This window comes from Aulonocara stuartgranti (genome assembly GCF_965226115.1).
Source record: "Aulonocara stuartgranti genome assembly, chromosome: 5".
NCBI lineage: Eukaryota > Metazoa > Chordata > Actinopteri > Cichliformes > Cichlidae > Aulonocara > Aulonocara stuartgranti.
Window position 1 is genome coordinate 18323564 of NC_138943.1, and position 16506 is coordinate 18340069.

The window sequence follows — 16506 nt, forward strand, 5'->3', positions numbered from 1 at the left end:
CGCTTCACAATGGGGGACCCGACTCAGCTGGTTGCCAGCTGGTTGTATTCTGGTGGATTTGAAACACAACTGGATTCTGAATTTAAGTAGTTACTGTGAATTTCTGTATATGCTGACGGCAACAAATTTGTAACAGAAGGTAGTGATTTTTGCTGATTTATCACAGTCAGCCGCTTTATCATCACAAACAGATTGCATGTAATTGCCAAGCTGATCCCATTCCATCATGAACCGATAACAGCACTTACTGCTGTTTTATCGCTGTCCTGAAGATGACAACTGACTGAGAGTGGCCGCAGACCTGGTCCCCATCTTCAAATCAACAATTTCAAAAGCAACAAGATCCCAAGTTTATTGCACACAGTGACAATTTTGGTCGTGCTGTGGTTTCCAACCACTGCCATCATTAGTGAGACTGTAGCACTAGGGAATCAGTTAACCTAAAGTATACCATGTGAGAAAAGCGACAAATAACCTCGCACACAGCAAAAAAATTTAATAAAAAAAAGAAAGAAAGAAGAATACTGTTAACTACAATTAAAGTATAGAGGGTTTATAACCATGATATGGCTCTGGTTAAATCCTCTTTGGTATGCACCAAAAATCCTTCTACGCAGGTATAACAGAAGAGTAATAAGAGGTACAGTAAAAGCAACAATGTAACTAAGAAAAGGTATTTCCAAAACCATTGAAAAGAAATACGTAAATGCATGCAAAATAACAAAACATGCCCTTTGAAAGTATAAATTGAAATATGGCCTCATAACTGATGACAGTTTACAGAGTAGGAGCTGCACAAGTTCTGCTGTCAGTCTATAAATAGAACAATGTGAAAAGTCGGAGATTATAAGCATTTTCTCATTAAACATTGTATTGCAGCTTAGGTAGCATGTGCTAGCAAACAATTAGATGTGACTGAAGTGTGTTAATGCAGAGTCTCAAATTGTGCTATTTTGAGTTGTGCTGCTTTCTTTATAAGGATAGAAGAACAGAAAATGGGTCGCCCTATACTAGCCTCGATGTTTTCAAATTCTACAATGTGAGGGGGGGGGGGTACAGCAGTAATGCACGCAAATAAAAGTGGAACTATACTGGACCAAACTAATTGGTTGCATCCATCCCCTCTGTTCCACCGCATACCTGCGGCAGAACGCACGTCTCTGTGGCAAAAAGAGCGTGGGTAGCAACAGTGTGTTATTGCTGCCGACGCATCTCACTACAGATGCCAGGACATCTCCCATTATCACCGACTCCTCATCTGACAGCGGTCTCCTAACAACCACGACATGGACAAACTAAAAAGGGAACGTACAAACTAGAATGTAAAAGCACTATCTCCCACCTCCACCCCCGAGCTGGATATGTGGGTTATGCGTTTTCAAATCGGAAGCGTGTCCTACCTGTTTCTGCCGTTCCAGGAAGGAGGAGAGGAGGAGGAGGAGGAGAAGCAGGCGCATCAGGATGTAGATAGATGCCGCATTTAGATGATCAGGAGATAACTGGGATCTGGTGCCCCCTCCACAGTCACGATGCTCGTCGCCAATGCATTTATCCACTTTGTGCTTGACGGTTACTTTTGACGCACAGCTGCTTTAGTATGAAAAAAAAAGAAAAAGAAAAAAAAAGATTGAATCCAATTTACCGGAGCCTGCCTGTTATTTATTTGTATTGGATACTTCTTACCAGTTAACCATTTATTCAGTGCTGATGCAGACGAAACAGCAGAAAGTGGACCACAGCTGAAGCAAGGTGCAAGGATACCAAGTCAGGCTCACTACAAATACTATAGTTTATTCATGTAAACGAATCCAAATGTTAGTCATAAAACTGCACACCACCCATTTGGGGGTAGTGATACTTCATTTCTTTTTCTTATGCATCTTCTTTGTTTATTTATTAATTTATATTTTCATCTATGTATTAATTAATTGTTTTCTTGCTATCCTTTAAGGTTTACCTGCATTTGTTAGCTAGTAAAACAAACCTTAAAGCTAACTATTCTCTGTTACAAGAAGTCGGACTTTAAAATCAACACTTACCACATTTTAGGACATTTTCATATTCCCCTGAACTCTTCACAGGAGAAACATGTTTAATTTCTCATAAAATACACCCTTTCCCCCTTTTTCGTCTTTTTTTTTTTGTCATAATAAAGATGGCTGCAGGCAGACCACAAAAGAAATGTGTGGCGTGTTCAAGAAAACACAAAATACCCACCTAACAAAAGTAACAAAATTCATTAACCTGATTTTTTGAAGATTTCACAGTTTGATAATTATACAGTCAAAGGTTCTGGAAAAAAAACGTTTTCAAGACCTGCCGTAATTAAATCTGCACAGCAATAAAACGTAAATAAAACATCTCTGACTTTGTGTGGAAGCCTGTTTTCCCCATCAGTGCAGAACATTTCAAGGTACTATCTTAATATTATTATTTCAATACTAATCTGAAACATGTTTATTGATGTCAGCAATGTGCTGTGGTCTTCCCACTATTACACAGCATTTAGTATGTAGCACACTGAGAGTCTATTATTTATTTTACTACAGTCTTGCAAGTAATATACCTACATATCATGTAAAATGCTGCCATCCACTAGAACTTGTTTTAAATTAAGTGGCTGGTGTATTCCCCTCATTTGGCTTACCAAGCTCTGCATCCAAAGTAACAACTTCTTTTTTTTATCCTCTTACCTACTGTGCTTACTAGGTAGTGTTTGCTGCTGTCATTCTGAAGTTGGCAACATGCAGAGCACTGAAAATTGTTTTACTGGCAGAGATTTAGATTTTTCCATTACACAGCACACTTGTTGCCAGGGTAGATTGTTAGAAACGACCCTTATTGGCTATATATCGTGAAAGAACACCCGTTTTTATTCTGCACAAGCAACTTTTTTTCTCTGTCACTGCAGTACACTATAATGAGTTTTGTTGTCTGTCATTAGAATCACACGACAGGGTTCATGTTCAATTCATCCATGTAGCATAGTGTATTTCTGTAATGCCTATCAGCAGATGGGTCGTCGACCTGCATACTTGCCCAGGCTGAGGTGTGTAGAGGCACAAAGGGAGCAGCAGGAGCAGATGGGAGCGAGATGGATGACAGGATGATGAGACAGAGCTGTGTACTTAATATTTAACCAGTGAAGATGCATGCTGCTCCTCTCAGGAGGGGAGAGGAGAAAATGATCACAATGAAATAACACTGATTGTAGGGATGCTGGAATCAAAGGTAGAAAATACTGTGCTCAAAACAAGCATCATGTACTGAGCTATACTCAAATTATGATGTACTGAAGTATCTTTTAGGTTGTAAGAAACTTTAGTTAAAACACACACACACACACACACACACACCAAAAAGACCAGTATAAACCCTTTATTGTAGATTTGCTGCCCCGTCATCACCCGATTTGAGCCAAGCTGTTGAACATATGGCCTCACCAAATAATGTTTGGGTATTCTACTTTGGTAATTGGTAAGGTACTTGGAAACAGTAACAGTAACTTACTTTTTCATGTACTGCATAGGATTGAGAGGAAACAATGAAGATAAATGTGAACCGTTTTGTCTGGAGTTTTTTTTTTTTTTTTGCATAATGTGATGCCACAGTAAGATTAACCTTTATTGTTTTGAATATAAAATGCCATCACTTTATCATACTGCTCAGTAAATTTGACTAAATTTGTGTGAAATCACGCTTTGATTTGCGCATGAATTCTTGAGTTATGACCAAAAACATGTTTTGTGGAGCCTGTTGAGTTTTGACAACCAAATAAAGATAATTGACTTAAATCTGTGTTATTCCTCTCTGCTATCCTTTTCATGTCATTTTTCCTGTTAGCTGACCTGATAAATACAAAAACCAGATCAAGGTCAATTCATTAACAAATAAATGGTAATAAATGTACAATAACATATGGTATAATAATGAGATATATAGATTTTAAAGAAACCTCAATACATACTAAATGTCCATCCCACAACATAAAACCAACAGAAATGACATCATCACTGTTCCCCACCCCAAGATTTTGAGTAGCTATACTTCACCTTCCACAAGTTATGGGGGAAATTTAGAGAAAACTATTTCCAGACATTAATTATGATATTGATAATTAGGTTTTAATTAGTATATATTCACATGTACTTTGAATATTGTTTTTATTAGCTTAGAATTAGCTACATTATAAGCCAAAGTTGTTTTTATCTTAAAGGAGGAATAGTTGGTTGTTTGTACTCTGTGACCACTAAATTCTACACACTGTTCCTTTAATATGAGAATAACTTTGAATGCTAATATGTAAAATCACTCTGTGGATAACATAACACATCACACAATACTTTATTAATCCCAGAGGAAATTATGTGTTCACAGGTGCTCCACAGTGGATCTCAGTGACGTCGATGTATTTATGGGTAACTGTGAATGGAAGCAGTTTACTATACAGTGTTGATGCTGATGACTTAGCAGGGTGCAGGGTGAAGAAATGTTTATGAGCATTAGCTGCACGGTAGAAGATTAATGGACTATTTATGCATTTAATTTGGATGTAAATTAATAGTAAATTTATGGTATGGCGTTGCAAGGATGTGTAGAAGATGATGTTTTGCAGCAGCGCCCCCAGCTGAGAATTACCTCAACTACCAAAGTAGACTGCTCTTCCTCCTGGCTTTTTTTAATAATCAAAATATGCAAATCAACAACCAAACCAACGGGAAACTGGTTTTTGCAGACACGGATTAATAAAAGTCCCATTTAAACATTCACTGGAAAGCCACATCAGCCTCACACTGTGCCCGGTAAATGCCTTATGAAAACCACTTGTGGAATCATCCAAATCAGTGTCTAATGCATGCTCTGTAGTAATCAGAATTAAAAACAGGCCCAGACATAACAATAAGGAATAGAGCCAAAAGAATAACCTAATGGGAAGATTAATACTTCTGAGATTAAGATAATACTTCAGGATAGTACTTTTGCTTGCACTGTCCCTTGGTCCTTACTAAGTTATAACTTTTTGGCTAAGAAGAGCCAAGAAGTTATAACATACAAAAAGCTGAAATTAAACAGTGTTGCAAACAATGAAAAGCATCCATTGATGCTACCATCTGTGCTTGTCCCTAGCCCCAGCATAGGATCATCTACATGGAGCTACATGCCTTTGAGTACTCAAAAGGGTGAAAACCCCTTTGCATAGGCTCAAATGGAAACAAATGCAGAAACAAAGTATTACACCATATATAAAAGATGGACTTAGTTATTGTGAGATCTCTGCAAGAAACTTGCAACACGATGCATGGTATCGATGCAGCTTGCAACGACGTGGCAGGTTGTGGTGTTGGGTTAGGAGGGCTGTCCAGTTACCTTGTTACTTCCGACAGAAGTCCAACTCACACATTAGGTCTTCTTGCTTTGGGCTGTTTTTAGTCAACTGAATGATGAATGTATCTGGATCAGAGGGTTCAGCTGGGAGTTATGCTAGCACTAGTCATCTAATTTTGGTCATGGGCTGCTTTGTTGCACTGTGATAGTGAATGTGATGCTATTTTGGACTAGGAGAAAACAGAAACTGAACAGCCAAATCCTTAAGAGTACCTGTGTGTCATACAAGAAGCTACAGTCTAAATTATGCATTACCTTTAACACTTCAGTTCAGCAAAAAAGTAAAGCACCCACGTGGAGTTAAAATAAAGAGGGAAATTAACTTCAGAGATTTTATTGTAACTCATTTTCAAAGTAAGTCCACATGCCAAAGTGTACTTTTACCACAGCTGAGAGCATCTGTAATGCATTTTGATGTATTTGTTCTCTGACCTTGCTGCTAAAGAAAGTAACATCAGTCATTCAAAATGTCAGACTGCAGGATCCCACAGAAACATTCTGTCTCTCACTGCCACGAAGAGGTTTAAGTGAACAGAAAGGAGACAAGGAAAAAAAAAAAACATGCTGATTCCAAGTCACCTTTGATTTATTCAGTCACCTAAAATAGTACACTATTCATTTGTTGCTCTTTTCATTGCAGAACCTTTTTGTCCCCAGGTACAGCAGCCCAAAAACCCATTTCACCTTTTAAATGCCTTTTCCATTGTCACAGGATTCTCAATGCAGTGAGCACAATGAGTTTATCTGTTAAATTCAAAATGGTGTATAAGCACAATAGCCCAAATTTGCTTTTCCAATTATGAGACAAAGCAATAATTACTCTGGACTAAGCTGCCTTCAAATAAGCCTCAAAGAGAAGTAGCTTGCATCATTATCATAATAAAGAAAATCATCCACTGGTAAAATTGACAGTTAATCAAATTAAACTGTTTCCTCGAAACCTGGAAAGAGCTGGTTATGTATGAACCATCACTGTGTTACAGAGGTGAACCCACTTTTTAGGAGAGAATGTACACCATCACCCAGAAAAATCCCTTCTTGGTCGACATTAAATATGACCTAACAAGATACTTTTCAGAAACAGCTACTTACAGTTGCAGACAAGGATAATATGAGGGGGGAAAACCTGTGTGGTTGTCAGGGAGAAAACTGGAGCGAGAGAGACCATCGACTCTTATAAAGACCCCCCCATTTAAATATAAAGACATCCCAAAACGTTCTTCTTTTTTTTTCCATCTGAGTTTATGTTACACAAAGACTTTTCTGTTTGTGACTCTGCATTCTAACAGTTCTGAATTTGACAGACAACCCCTGATTTGCATTCAAAAAGCATCATAAACATATGAAGCTACTCCATGCTACTCCATTGTACATCAATCGGGCTATTGAGTGGTAGAAACCTTCATTTAGGGAACATGTGGTCTGTCAGAGACAAATGCTCTTCAGGTGGTTTGTGGATTTATGCCTCAGCGGTCGTAGGAAGAACTCTCACAAACAGAGTTTTGGTGTCAAGAGATTTGACTGAAGAATCAGCTGGCAGCTCTGGAAAACAGAAGTATTTATGGCTAAAATTACATTTGAGAAGAGCAGTTTTTAAAACTTTTAAAACCCTACAGCTAAGGAAAGTTACTTTGCTTTATCAAAGCAGTTAAAAGAAACTTGGTGTCTTTCAGGAAAATGCTTCGATTTTTTAAAAATGACAATGCACTAACTCGTGTTTTATACTTGATTTGGACGTCCTACTGGTTACAATAAAGAATACACAGCTTAGCATCTAACAACATACACAACTAGAATCTTACAGCTTTCCCTACAAGCTGAAAATCTTTTTTTTTTAAATCTGCCTATGTACAGATTTGCAAAATCTATTCCAGTCACAGAAGCCATTTTTCTGCATGTACTACTAGGTACTGAGTAGTATTTTAAGGAAAATCTGGCAAATACATTTACATGTTTTTACTAACTTTTCATGAGAAAGTGTGGGAGGAATCACCGTATCTCTATCAGCCATTAATTGCCTTAAAATCTGTTTCAGTGATGGTTTTAGTGATCTTTTTTTTTTTACCCTGAGTAAGGTCCTCATCCAGGTAGAGTTTGAGCCGCCTGCTGCGGAGGCCAAAAACTTTGGCAGTCTCAGAGAGCAAGCCTTCGTGGTTAAGCCGATTCTGGCCTACTGGGTTGACCAGTAGGAGGGTACCCACGTCTCCTGATTGGCACTCTAGAAGAGATAGGGAGGGTGTTAAAGAGAACTGTACCACATGTTACATCATTAACAATGTTTTTTATTAGCAGGGATAGTTCTGTCCTGAGAGGGCATATATACAAGCTTCAGCTGGGAAAAGATGAGGAAAAACATCCTGGCTAAGTAGAAGGGAAAGGTGAAAGGACAGACTGAATGACTCAAAGGATAAAGTTGGATTATACTCAATTTCCTGCAGTAGAAGCAAAACTGCATCATAACTGCACAACCAGCATGCATGACTTGGAAGAAATGGAAGAAAAACCTAAACACAGCTACAGTTACTCCTTGTCAATATCCACTTAAAATAATAGGAATAACTGTAATGTTGACAAGAAATCCATATACATGGTAGTTGATGGTAGCGATGAGGAGACAGATGCCACTCTGTCTCCACCAACAGCTGGTTAACTTACAAAAAAAATGAAAAATGATCTTGATGAAAAGTGCTATACAAATACAGGTCATTTACCATTTACCATGACCATTTGCCTGTGGTGCTGATGACCACAGGCAAGCACTTTACCATTTTTAGTTTTGGTGGTAAGCTAATTTAAGTGGCTGTGCAGGCACAAGTACAGAATAAATGAATAAATATATGAATCAATGTTTGAAGCCCCAGTGGAGGAAATTTGGTCTGGAGCAAAATCAATGTCAAACTTTTCATTTAAAACTAGTTCAATCTCGAATATAAATGCAAATATAAAGAGGACAAAAACAAAACAAAACAAAACAAAGAAAATCTTCTCAATATTTCTCTCAAATAAAACGTTGGTCAGACAAAGATTAATCTTTAGAAGTGAGAAAAGCGTGTTGTGCACATAAATTCAGTTTCTGTGGCTGCTTCTCTCACCAGCTGGCTGAGCGTTGCATAGTAGAAGGTTTACATAAGGACACGCGATGGTGTCGGTGGAGGGGGCGGGGCCAGGTGATGCAGTTCCCGCAGTCACTGACAAAGTTTTACCAGTCAGAGTCTGCACGTCCGTTTTGCTGGTCAGCTCTGTAAGAAACAGACAGTTACAAATATACATATGTTTCATGATGATTTGTGAAATCTATAAAAACCAACAAGTCCTCAGTCACACAGAGTTAGAGATCTGGTGGAGACCCCCTGGCAACCACCTGTAGCTAGGGAGCAATGCTTATTCTCTAACCAGTTAGTCAGTGGTTGTTTCACCCTGCCTGCTGCTGGATAAAATGAAGGCAAGGCAGTATTCACTTTAGGTTTGCATCACGGTTACTGCTTAGTGAGTAGCTGTCGAGTGTTTGCAGACAAGTCGGCACAAACTACGTCCATGGCAACCACAGCAATCACAACGAGGTCTCAGCACAGAAGACCTCTTTGTGGAATACTCATTTTTCCCTAGCGACTGGTGGTTGTCATGAACCAGTCTCTAGGCCTGCATGACTGGGGCCTAAAAGATAAAATTAGTTTAAGATTTATTATCACAGGATAATGGTTGATTTTACTGTTGTCATGATAAATGAAATCAAAAAACTGACTAAGCTCTGTTGGCATTTCTCGCATGATAAAGTGCTCTAGCTTATGTCAGAAGGCTTTATGAAATGTTTATTTTCTCTACAGTTTAACAGAAAGAACCATTTTATGACTAAATAATTAATTAATTAATTCTCTTTGATTTCAATTTGCTGGGGGAAAAAAGCACAATATTATGTTGTTTAATAATAATTTAAATGATCCTTACTCTTAAAAATGAACTGCTCTGCAAAGTGGAGTTTTACAGCGAAAGTTTGCTACACTGTGTGTAACTACCCGTGTTTTCTGTTATTTTTTACTGACATTATAGCTATGAAGAAGATCAGAAAAGTGGAAAAGAAAAACAGTCAAAATTCTGCAGAAAAACTATAAAATTAAAAATGGTTAAAGTGTAGCACGAAAACAGCCAAAATAAAGGACCCAGAAATATATAAAAAGAAAAGTGAAATAAATGACAGATAAAATAACCGACTGGTAATAAAGGAAGAATTTTCATTGTTATTAAATATCTGGAGGTAAAAAGAAGATGTACATTTTTAAATAACATGATTAAATGTTCTCATAAAAAAGAAGGGAGTTTAGTTCTCACCAGTTCCGTCACTGAAGAATTTGAGCTGTGTGTTATTGGTTCCAAAGATGCTGCTGCACGCTTTCTTCAGCTTGTCCAAGTCTAGCCTGTTATCCCCTTTGGGATTCTCCAACAGCACTACACCCTCTGCACAAGAAACCAGTTCAAGAGGATTATTAACATAGCCAAACAGTTACTAAAAGTAAATCACAGGTAAGATAATGTTACTGTATTTATATTATAGTTGTATTTAATATTATATGTGAATTTGGTTGCACATATGTATAATCTCAATCATCAGCAGAGAATATTTATTTTAACTCTATTTAAAATTAGACAGTTACAGTTTTCCTGTTACACCACTTAAACTGGAGAAAAACAGATTCTCTCCCCATGTGCTACCTTGTTCTTTGTTGTTGACCTTCACCTGGAGGTTGACATATGTGCAAGCTGGTCCATTTAGAGGAGCCCGAGGGGCCGAAGATCCCTTTACTATGGTTAACTCCAGGTCTGAACCCTTCAGCTGCAACAGACATAGAACAAAGAGTGAAAGAGTCAATAGAGAAAAGCACACATAAGTTTCAGTCTCATGACAACTGCAACAAATATACTTAAGAGATTTGCAAGAAGGTAACCACTAAACACAAAGTTAAAATTTTTTTATTACTGTAACACCAATTTGAGTGCTCCTTGTGTATATTATGTATATGCTAAATACTTTCCAGCACGTTTCATGAATGCTTTAAGGTTGTGTCAGACTACAAGCTGCTACAAAACTCAGTCATATATAACCCTGCTTGGTCTACACGTATTCTTTTATACCTGGGTCTTTTCATCTATGATAACGCTGGCAGTTTTTGGGACAGGGAAGGGGAGAAGTGGAGCCTTTGTGGTAGCCAGGATGAAGTCAGTGTGAGCCTTGATCACAGAGTCCAAGTACTCCCCCTCTGGCTGGGAGCGGTAGTACACCGTTATCTCATCTGATGGCACCAAATGCCCCTAAGACCAGACATTAAGAGACAAGTGGCATGAGAAGTGAGAGTTTTCTTTATTGGAGCAGGTGAGTAAACAGGCTAAAAGTCTTGCTTCAGTGGGTCTTCAAACAACAGCACAAATCCAATGACTGCAAAGGACACAAAAAATCTTTAGCACAAGTAACTCTCTTCAAAGTTTTTTTTCCTCCTTTATAAATAAATTACATCTGGAGGAAATGATTACCTGAAAGGAAGAACGAGACAAACAAAATGAAAAGATGAACAAAAGAGTAGAATAGCTGGATTAAAAAGCAGAGACCATACAGGAAGAAATAAAGGTGAAAGCAAACAAGGGGACATTTTTACTGGATGACAGCCCATTTATTTTGGCATCATATGCCGCAAACTTCCAATAACCTTGACATATTCAAACACATTGATCTAATCCTATTCTGAGTGTGCAGCTGGGCACACACATGCACGGCCACACACACACGTACCAACAGTGTAGCACACACATTCTTGCAAACACGCCATTTGCAATATTTGGCTCAAGGGCGGACAGACAGCCAGGTACAGAGAAGTCCATAAGAGGAAGAAGGTTTAAAGGGTTCTCCAAGTCAAGGTAACTGATCCTACCCTGATGGGGCTAGTACAGTGCACATGAGCCTCTGTATGAGTGTGTGTGGTGGGAAGGGGGGGGGGGGGGGGAATAAAGCAACAGATCTCTCCAGTTGGGGAACAGTCCATTAAAAATAAGGAAATGGTGACCCCTGTTTCTCAACTCTGCCTCCCACGCAAACAGTGATAACAGGTGCAACCCACCAAACTACTACCAAACATGTACAAGAATTGCTAAAAATTAATTCCCATCCACAGGGTGGAAAATTCCTGACAGATCTCAGTTTGAAATAACTGGAGGAATTTAACCTGGCAGGGAGCCAATGCACACCACTGCTATAGGGGGACGGAAAAAACTGTTTGTTGCTCGTGAAAACAAGGGGCTGTTGGCTAATCCGTCTTTACTCCCCAGACCACTTCAAAGCTCGAACATTAGAATCTGAAAGGGGCCAGACTGTAATTAAGCTTCCATTAAGCCTGCCTTATGATGGAGAAACCTCTAACTGTGACGCTGCAGTGGAAAGATTTCAAAACTGCCCGGACAATACAATGAGACATAAAGACGAACGGGGGGAGGACTGGGGTGACGGAAATATAACAAAAAGCAAAGTTTCTGTTTTGACTCTACGCTGCAGTCTTGAAACATCATCAGATTAACTAAAATGGGAGTGGTTTAAAGGACTATGATCATACATGTGAAAGCAGGGGATTGTTTAGTTTGTTTAAATAAAGGAAACATCCTCAAAAAGTTCACATCTGAAGCAAAACCACTCAAACTGCCTTAGTGGCATGTTTTGTTTTGCTGTTGCAACTACGTCAGGTTCTGCTTATTAAACACTGGATTGTAAAATTCAGGAGTGGTGTGTTATGTGTCCCTCTTGTTTCCACAGCTAGTAGTGGTCCAGAAATAAATGCCCCACCTTCTTGCGTAGTTTCTGAATGCGGTTGATGACCTCTCTGGCAACGCCTTCATCCACCATAGACTGATCTGGGGTGACATCCAACAGCACCAGGACCTAAATGATAACAGATCATGAGCAGAAGAGAAGAGGGGAAGATTAAACTCTTAGCAAAATTTATGACAGAACTCTCCTGATGTTTTTCTGTGACTTGAGATGAAGGTGGCGCCCTAATAAACAAGATTAAATTCTGGGGATCATAACTTAATATTTCAAACAGGTCTAACAAATGTAAAAAATAAAAAAGCCATTTTACATTATTATTACTATTATTTTATTTTAGATTAAAACAGATGTTTGGAATAATATTTAAGCTGGAGGTTTAATTAATTTCATTAGTATTTATTCTAATCCAAGCTTTTATGTCTTTAAGATATGTCAGGTACTTTGATCCAGAAAGTGAGAAGATCATTAGTTAATGTAGCTATAACTGTGAAAAATGTACATAGCACTATCTGCACAGCAAGTTAACTGTGTGCTGTGTTTTCCAATAATACTCTTAAATAGAAAGAAACAATGAGGTGAAATGTGCTCGTCCTGGCATACAAAAACTGCCACAAAAACTGAATACGAGTCATAAAAAGAAAGTATTTCACACAAAATAAAGATCTTCAAGCATTACTAATCTCCTAATATACACATACAGCGGCCATGTTTTTTTCTACAGATGTTCAAATGCTTGTTAATGGAAATATCTAATCAGCCAACACTTTTTGGCAATTCATGAGCAAAAATGCTAATGCCAGGTTGTTTCCAGCTGAGAGGAATGCAAAAGTAACTTAAATAAACCCTTGGTACAACAAAGGTATGCAGAAGAGCATCTCTGAATGCACAAAATATCAAACTTGGATTACAGGAACAAAATATTGCATTGGTTGCCACGCCACTCCTGTCAGCTTAGAACAGGAAACTGAGGCTGCAATTCAACAAAATTTTGGCAATAAATGTCTGGGAAAAACACTGCCTCATCAGATGACTTTGAATCCGCTTCAACTTTTGGATGGCATAAATTACATGAAAACATGGCTCCATCCTCCCTTTTATCAATGATTTAGACTGCTTATGGTGATGTGCATGGCATCGTTTAAACTGTTTAAATGCCACGGTTTACCCGAGTATTGTTACTGACCATGTCCATCTCTTTATGACCACAGTACCCATCTTCTGATGGCTCCTTCTAACAGGAGAACTCAAACAGCCTCCACAGTTACCAGATCTCAATCCAACAGAGGCCCTTTGGGATGCAGTGGAACCAAAGATTATCATCATGGATGTGCAGCCAACGACTCTACAGCAACTGTCTGATGCTATCGTGCCAATATGAACCAAAAGTTCTGAGGAATGTTTCCAGTCCTTTGCTGAATCTATGCCACAGAGAATTAAGGCAGTTCTGAAGGCAAAAGGCCGTTCAACCCAGCACTAGGAAGATATACATAAAAGCGCCAGTGAGTGTAATTAAATTACTTTAAAACTGAACCATCCAGTCCTTTACCTCATTGTTACAAACTATTACTTTGAAAAGGTTAACATTTAGAGTTGACAAGAGCAATCTTTAAGCAGTTAGTCTGCTATCCTATTGCCCAAACATTTACAGTGTCAAAATGTAAGACAACATCCAGGCAGCAGTAAAGGATATACTGTCTGCTTCTCATTTTATCATGGATAGAAGGAGAGAAAGATGAGTGAATGTACACATAAAACAATGGAGAAACAGAATATGAGAGAGAACAGAGCGTCAGACAGATGGAACCTGAAGAGTCAGTGTGAGCGAGTGAGCAACAGAGAATTAAAAAGCCAGCTCAGTAAACTGGTATTAAGCTGCAGCCGTGTGGCATGTATGCGGTTGAAAGAGCACTGATTAGAGAGGGCCTCTGGGAAATGCATATATACTGATTCCACTTAGCTGCGAAATAATTTCATACATCACACTCACAGTAAAGAAACATAAATGCATTTACAGCATGTGGCAGCTTGGTGTAGCAACAGCAGCAGAGTAGTTCTTTTTTTTTAAGATCTAGTCACATTACACTGAGCACCTGAATATAGTCAACATCGACAGGTAGCCAAAGCAAAGAGGTTGCAAGACCTCCTCCTTGCATTTTATTTAAACTTCACACGGTGGCCAAAATTCTTTGGATACAGGGTTGTAATACCAAGAGCACTGGGTTTACCTGTGCATCAGAGTGTGCTTCATATTGTGCAGAGCCTGAGCTCTGATCAAACGTGTACATCAGCCTCAGGTCCTCCTCATGGAGCTCATGACCATCCACCACTATGGAGCCTGCAAATTAAGCAGATAATTCATCATAAATATATACATTTAGCAATATAACGTTCATCAATTCCAAGATAAACAAAGTTTTTGAGTATTTTAAGTAAGAAAATGTTGGTTACCACAAATCTTTTCTTTTCTAATCTCAATAAATAGTAATTATTTTTTTTCCTAAGGAAAAAAAAAGGATGACATGTGGATTGTATAACCATGTTAAACACTATACTTAGTGTATGATTAAAATTATTGATAATAAATTAATGCAACAAAATATCTGCATTTCTATTCTAATATCTAGTTTTACAAGGATTACTATGCTGGCAAGAGATAATGGATTATTTCTAAGTGTTTTAAAAAAGGTTTGCCATAATGATTACTGATGTGTGTTGTGAATGAATCAAAACTGGCTGCAGACACTGTTAAAAATGATTCAACCTATTTATATCTCTGTTTAAATAAATGTGCCCCATGATTTGGTGGAAGAGTTCATCTCCTGACAGGACTTCTAAAGGAGATTTGAGTTTTAATCTCATTTATAACTTGAAATTTAATTTGTTTTCTTGTTTTCTGGGGTCTGGACTGATGTTTGTTTGTATTTTAATATTACTTAAAACTTAAGTCTTTCTAGCTGCATCCGCACTAGATCTGAGCTTTAAAACAATACCGCAAATGCAATCTGCTCAGGTTCATATCTCCATTTTGCCAGTGGCAGCAATTACCCATATCTCTGTTCTGACTAAAAACCATGACCGTGTTCTCCTGTCCTCTTCACTTTTCCTCACCCGGAGGCTCGGTGAAACAGTCGCTTCATTTCTCTCTAATCTGAGATTTCCACGCTTTAATTTCCTTTGTCCCTCCCTGCTTTGTTGCTGTTTTACATCTTCTATCTTAACCATTATTCTTCCACCTCATGAAAGTAATAGCATCAAAAGGTATAGGTTATGAATATTGGCCACAACCTACAATCACTTTCTAGCCTACCGGTCAATCTCTCGCTTTCAGAGTCATGGAAATTACACAAAAAGTTTAAAAGTGGACTCAACTCAAGTGTGAGCCATTAGCTTTTTTCCATGGTAAGATTCATTCACTCTGACTGTTCAGACAGACAAAATGCTCCACTTCTGTTGTTCATAGCTTCCGTTTAGTTTAATAGCAAGCAGTTTCACATCATGGCTTGCGTTCGATTTTAATTGATGAACTGTAACTTTGCAGTACTATAAACATTTTCTTCTTTCTGTGCACTCTCTCCAACATTTTTCTACCATCTGTCTCTTTCCATGCATCGCTTCTTTCCGCCTCACAACTGGCTGGACTTCAAACATGCAAGTTATTGGAAATTTTAAGTTCCCACAGTCCAGCTGACCTCTTCTGCCTCCTTCCTCAAAGACTCTCCTCATCTTTCTATAATTGGAGAGACAAGATACCTTGCATTGCTTTGATCCCTACCCTGTTCCAGACCAGCTAGTGTTTGGATTCAGAGGATAAACTGGTTTCCTCGTCGAGGATTCGTCGTTAACACTAACTGATTGTTCTTCACCACTTTATTATTTGTTTAGCAATATCACTGCCAGCTGATTAATAATTTGATAACACCGCTAGAAAACAAGCAAACATTAAAAAAAAAGGATACATAAAGATTAAGTCAATACAGAACATAAGGCCGCTAATTTTCAGCAACACTGCTGAAACAATTTTGTGATTATTTACTTTTTAAAATTTTTTGTCACCTTTCTTCTGGAAGGCTTCAAGCTGTTCGCTGGTGAGCTCCTTGATAGAAGCAGTGACGGCTTTGAAGGCCCCCTTTAATCTCTTGCCCAGCACCATGTGGTCTGGCTCGGCTCTCAGGCGGATACCATACTTGTCCTTGTCTGTTGAAAGTGTCAACTGTCGCACATTAAGCTCCTGGGGAATGAAGAATAGTCAAACACACCATGTCATTGTCTTTTAGTTGGCTGCAAAATTGTTAATATCTCACACTGGGGAATACAAT

The 16506-nt window shown here is 38.4% G+C and overlaps 2 protein-coding genes across 6 annotated transcripts in view; both read right to left on the bottom strand.

Moving 5' to 3' along the window:
- The window catches only part of atp2b2 (ATPase plasma membrane Ca2+ transporting 2), a 127876-nt gene extending 125672 nt beyond the window's left edge, over positions 1-2204 (bottom strand). Inside the window, exons 1-2 of one of the 5 annotated variants that reach the window (XM_082533183.1) lie at positions 2040-2204; positions 1401-1590 (exon numbers count right to left, since the gene is read on the bottom strand). The gene's annotated coding sequence lies outside the window, so the exon portion shown is untranslated. Of the gene's footprint in view, positions 1-1140; positions 1157-1400; positions 1740-2039 lie in introns of those variants that run through there. The other 4 variants (XM_082533182.1, XM_082533180.1, XM_082533174.1 and 1 more) reach the window with 4 other exon arrangements.
- A 3499-nt stretch (positions 2205-5703) lies between these two features.
- The window catches only part of iars1 (isoleucyl-tRNA synthetase 1), a 67549-nt gene continuing 56746 nt past the window's right edge, over positions 5704-16506 (bottom strand). The window contains exons 26-34 of the mRNA XM_082533171.1: positions 16244-16418; positions 14416-14525; positions 12206-12301; positions 10513-10689; positions 10093-10213; positions 9712-9837; positions 8478-8624; positions 7451-7603; positions 5704-6927 (exon numbers count right to left, since the gene is read on the bottom strand). Coding sequence (XP_082389297.1) covers positions 6845-6927; positions 7451-7603; positions 8478-8624; positions 9712-9837; positions 10093-10213; positions 10513-10689; positions 12206-12301; positions 14416-14525; positions 16244-16418 — 1188 coding nt within the window. The 3' untranslated portion in view covers positions 5704-6844. The remainder of the gene's footprint in view (positions 6928-7450; positions 7604-8477; positions 8625-9711; positions 9838-10092; positions 10214-10512; positions 10690-12205; positions 12302-14415; positions 14526-16243; positions 16419-16506) is intronic.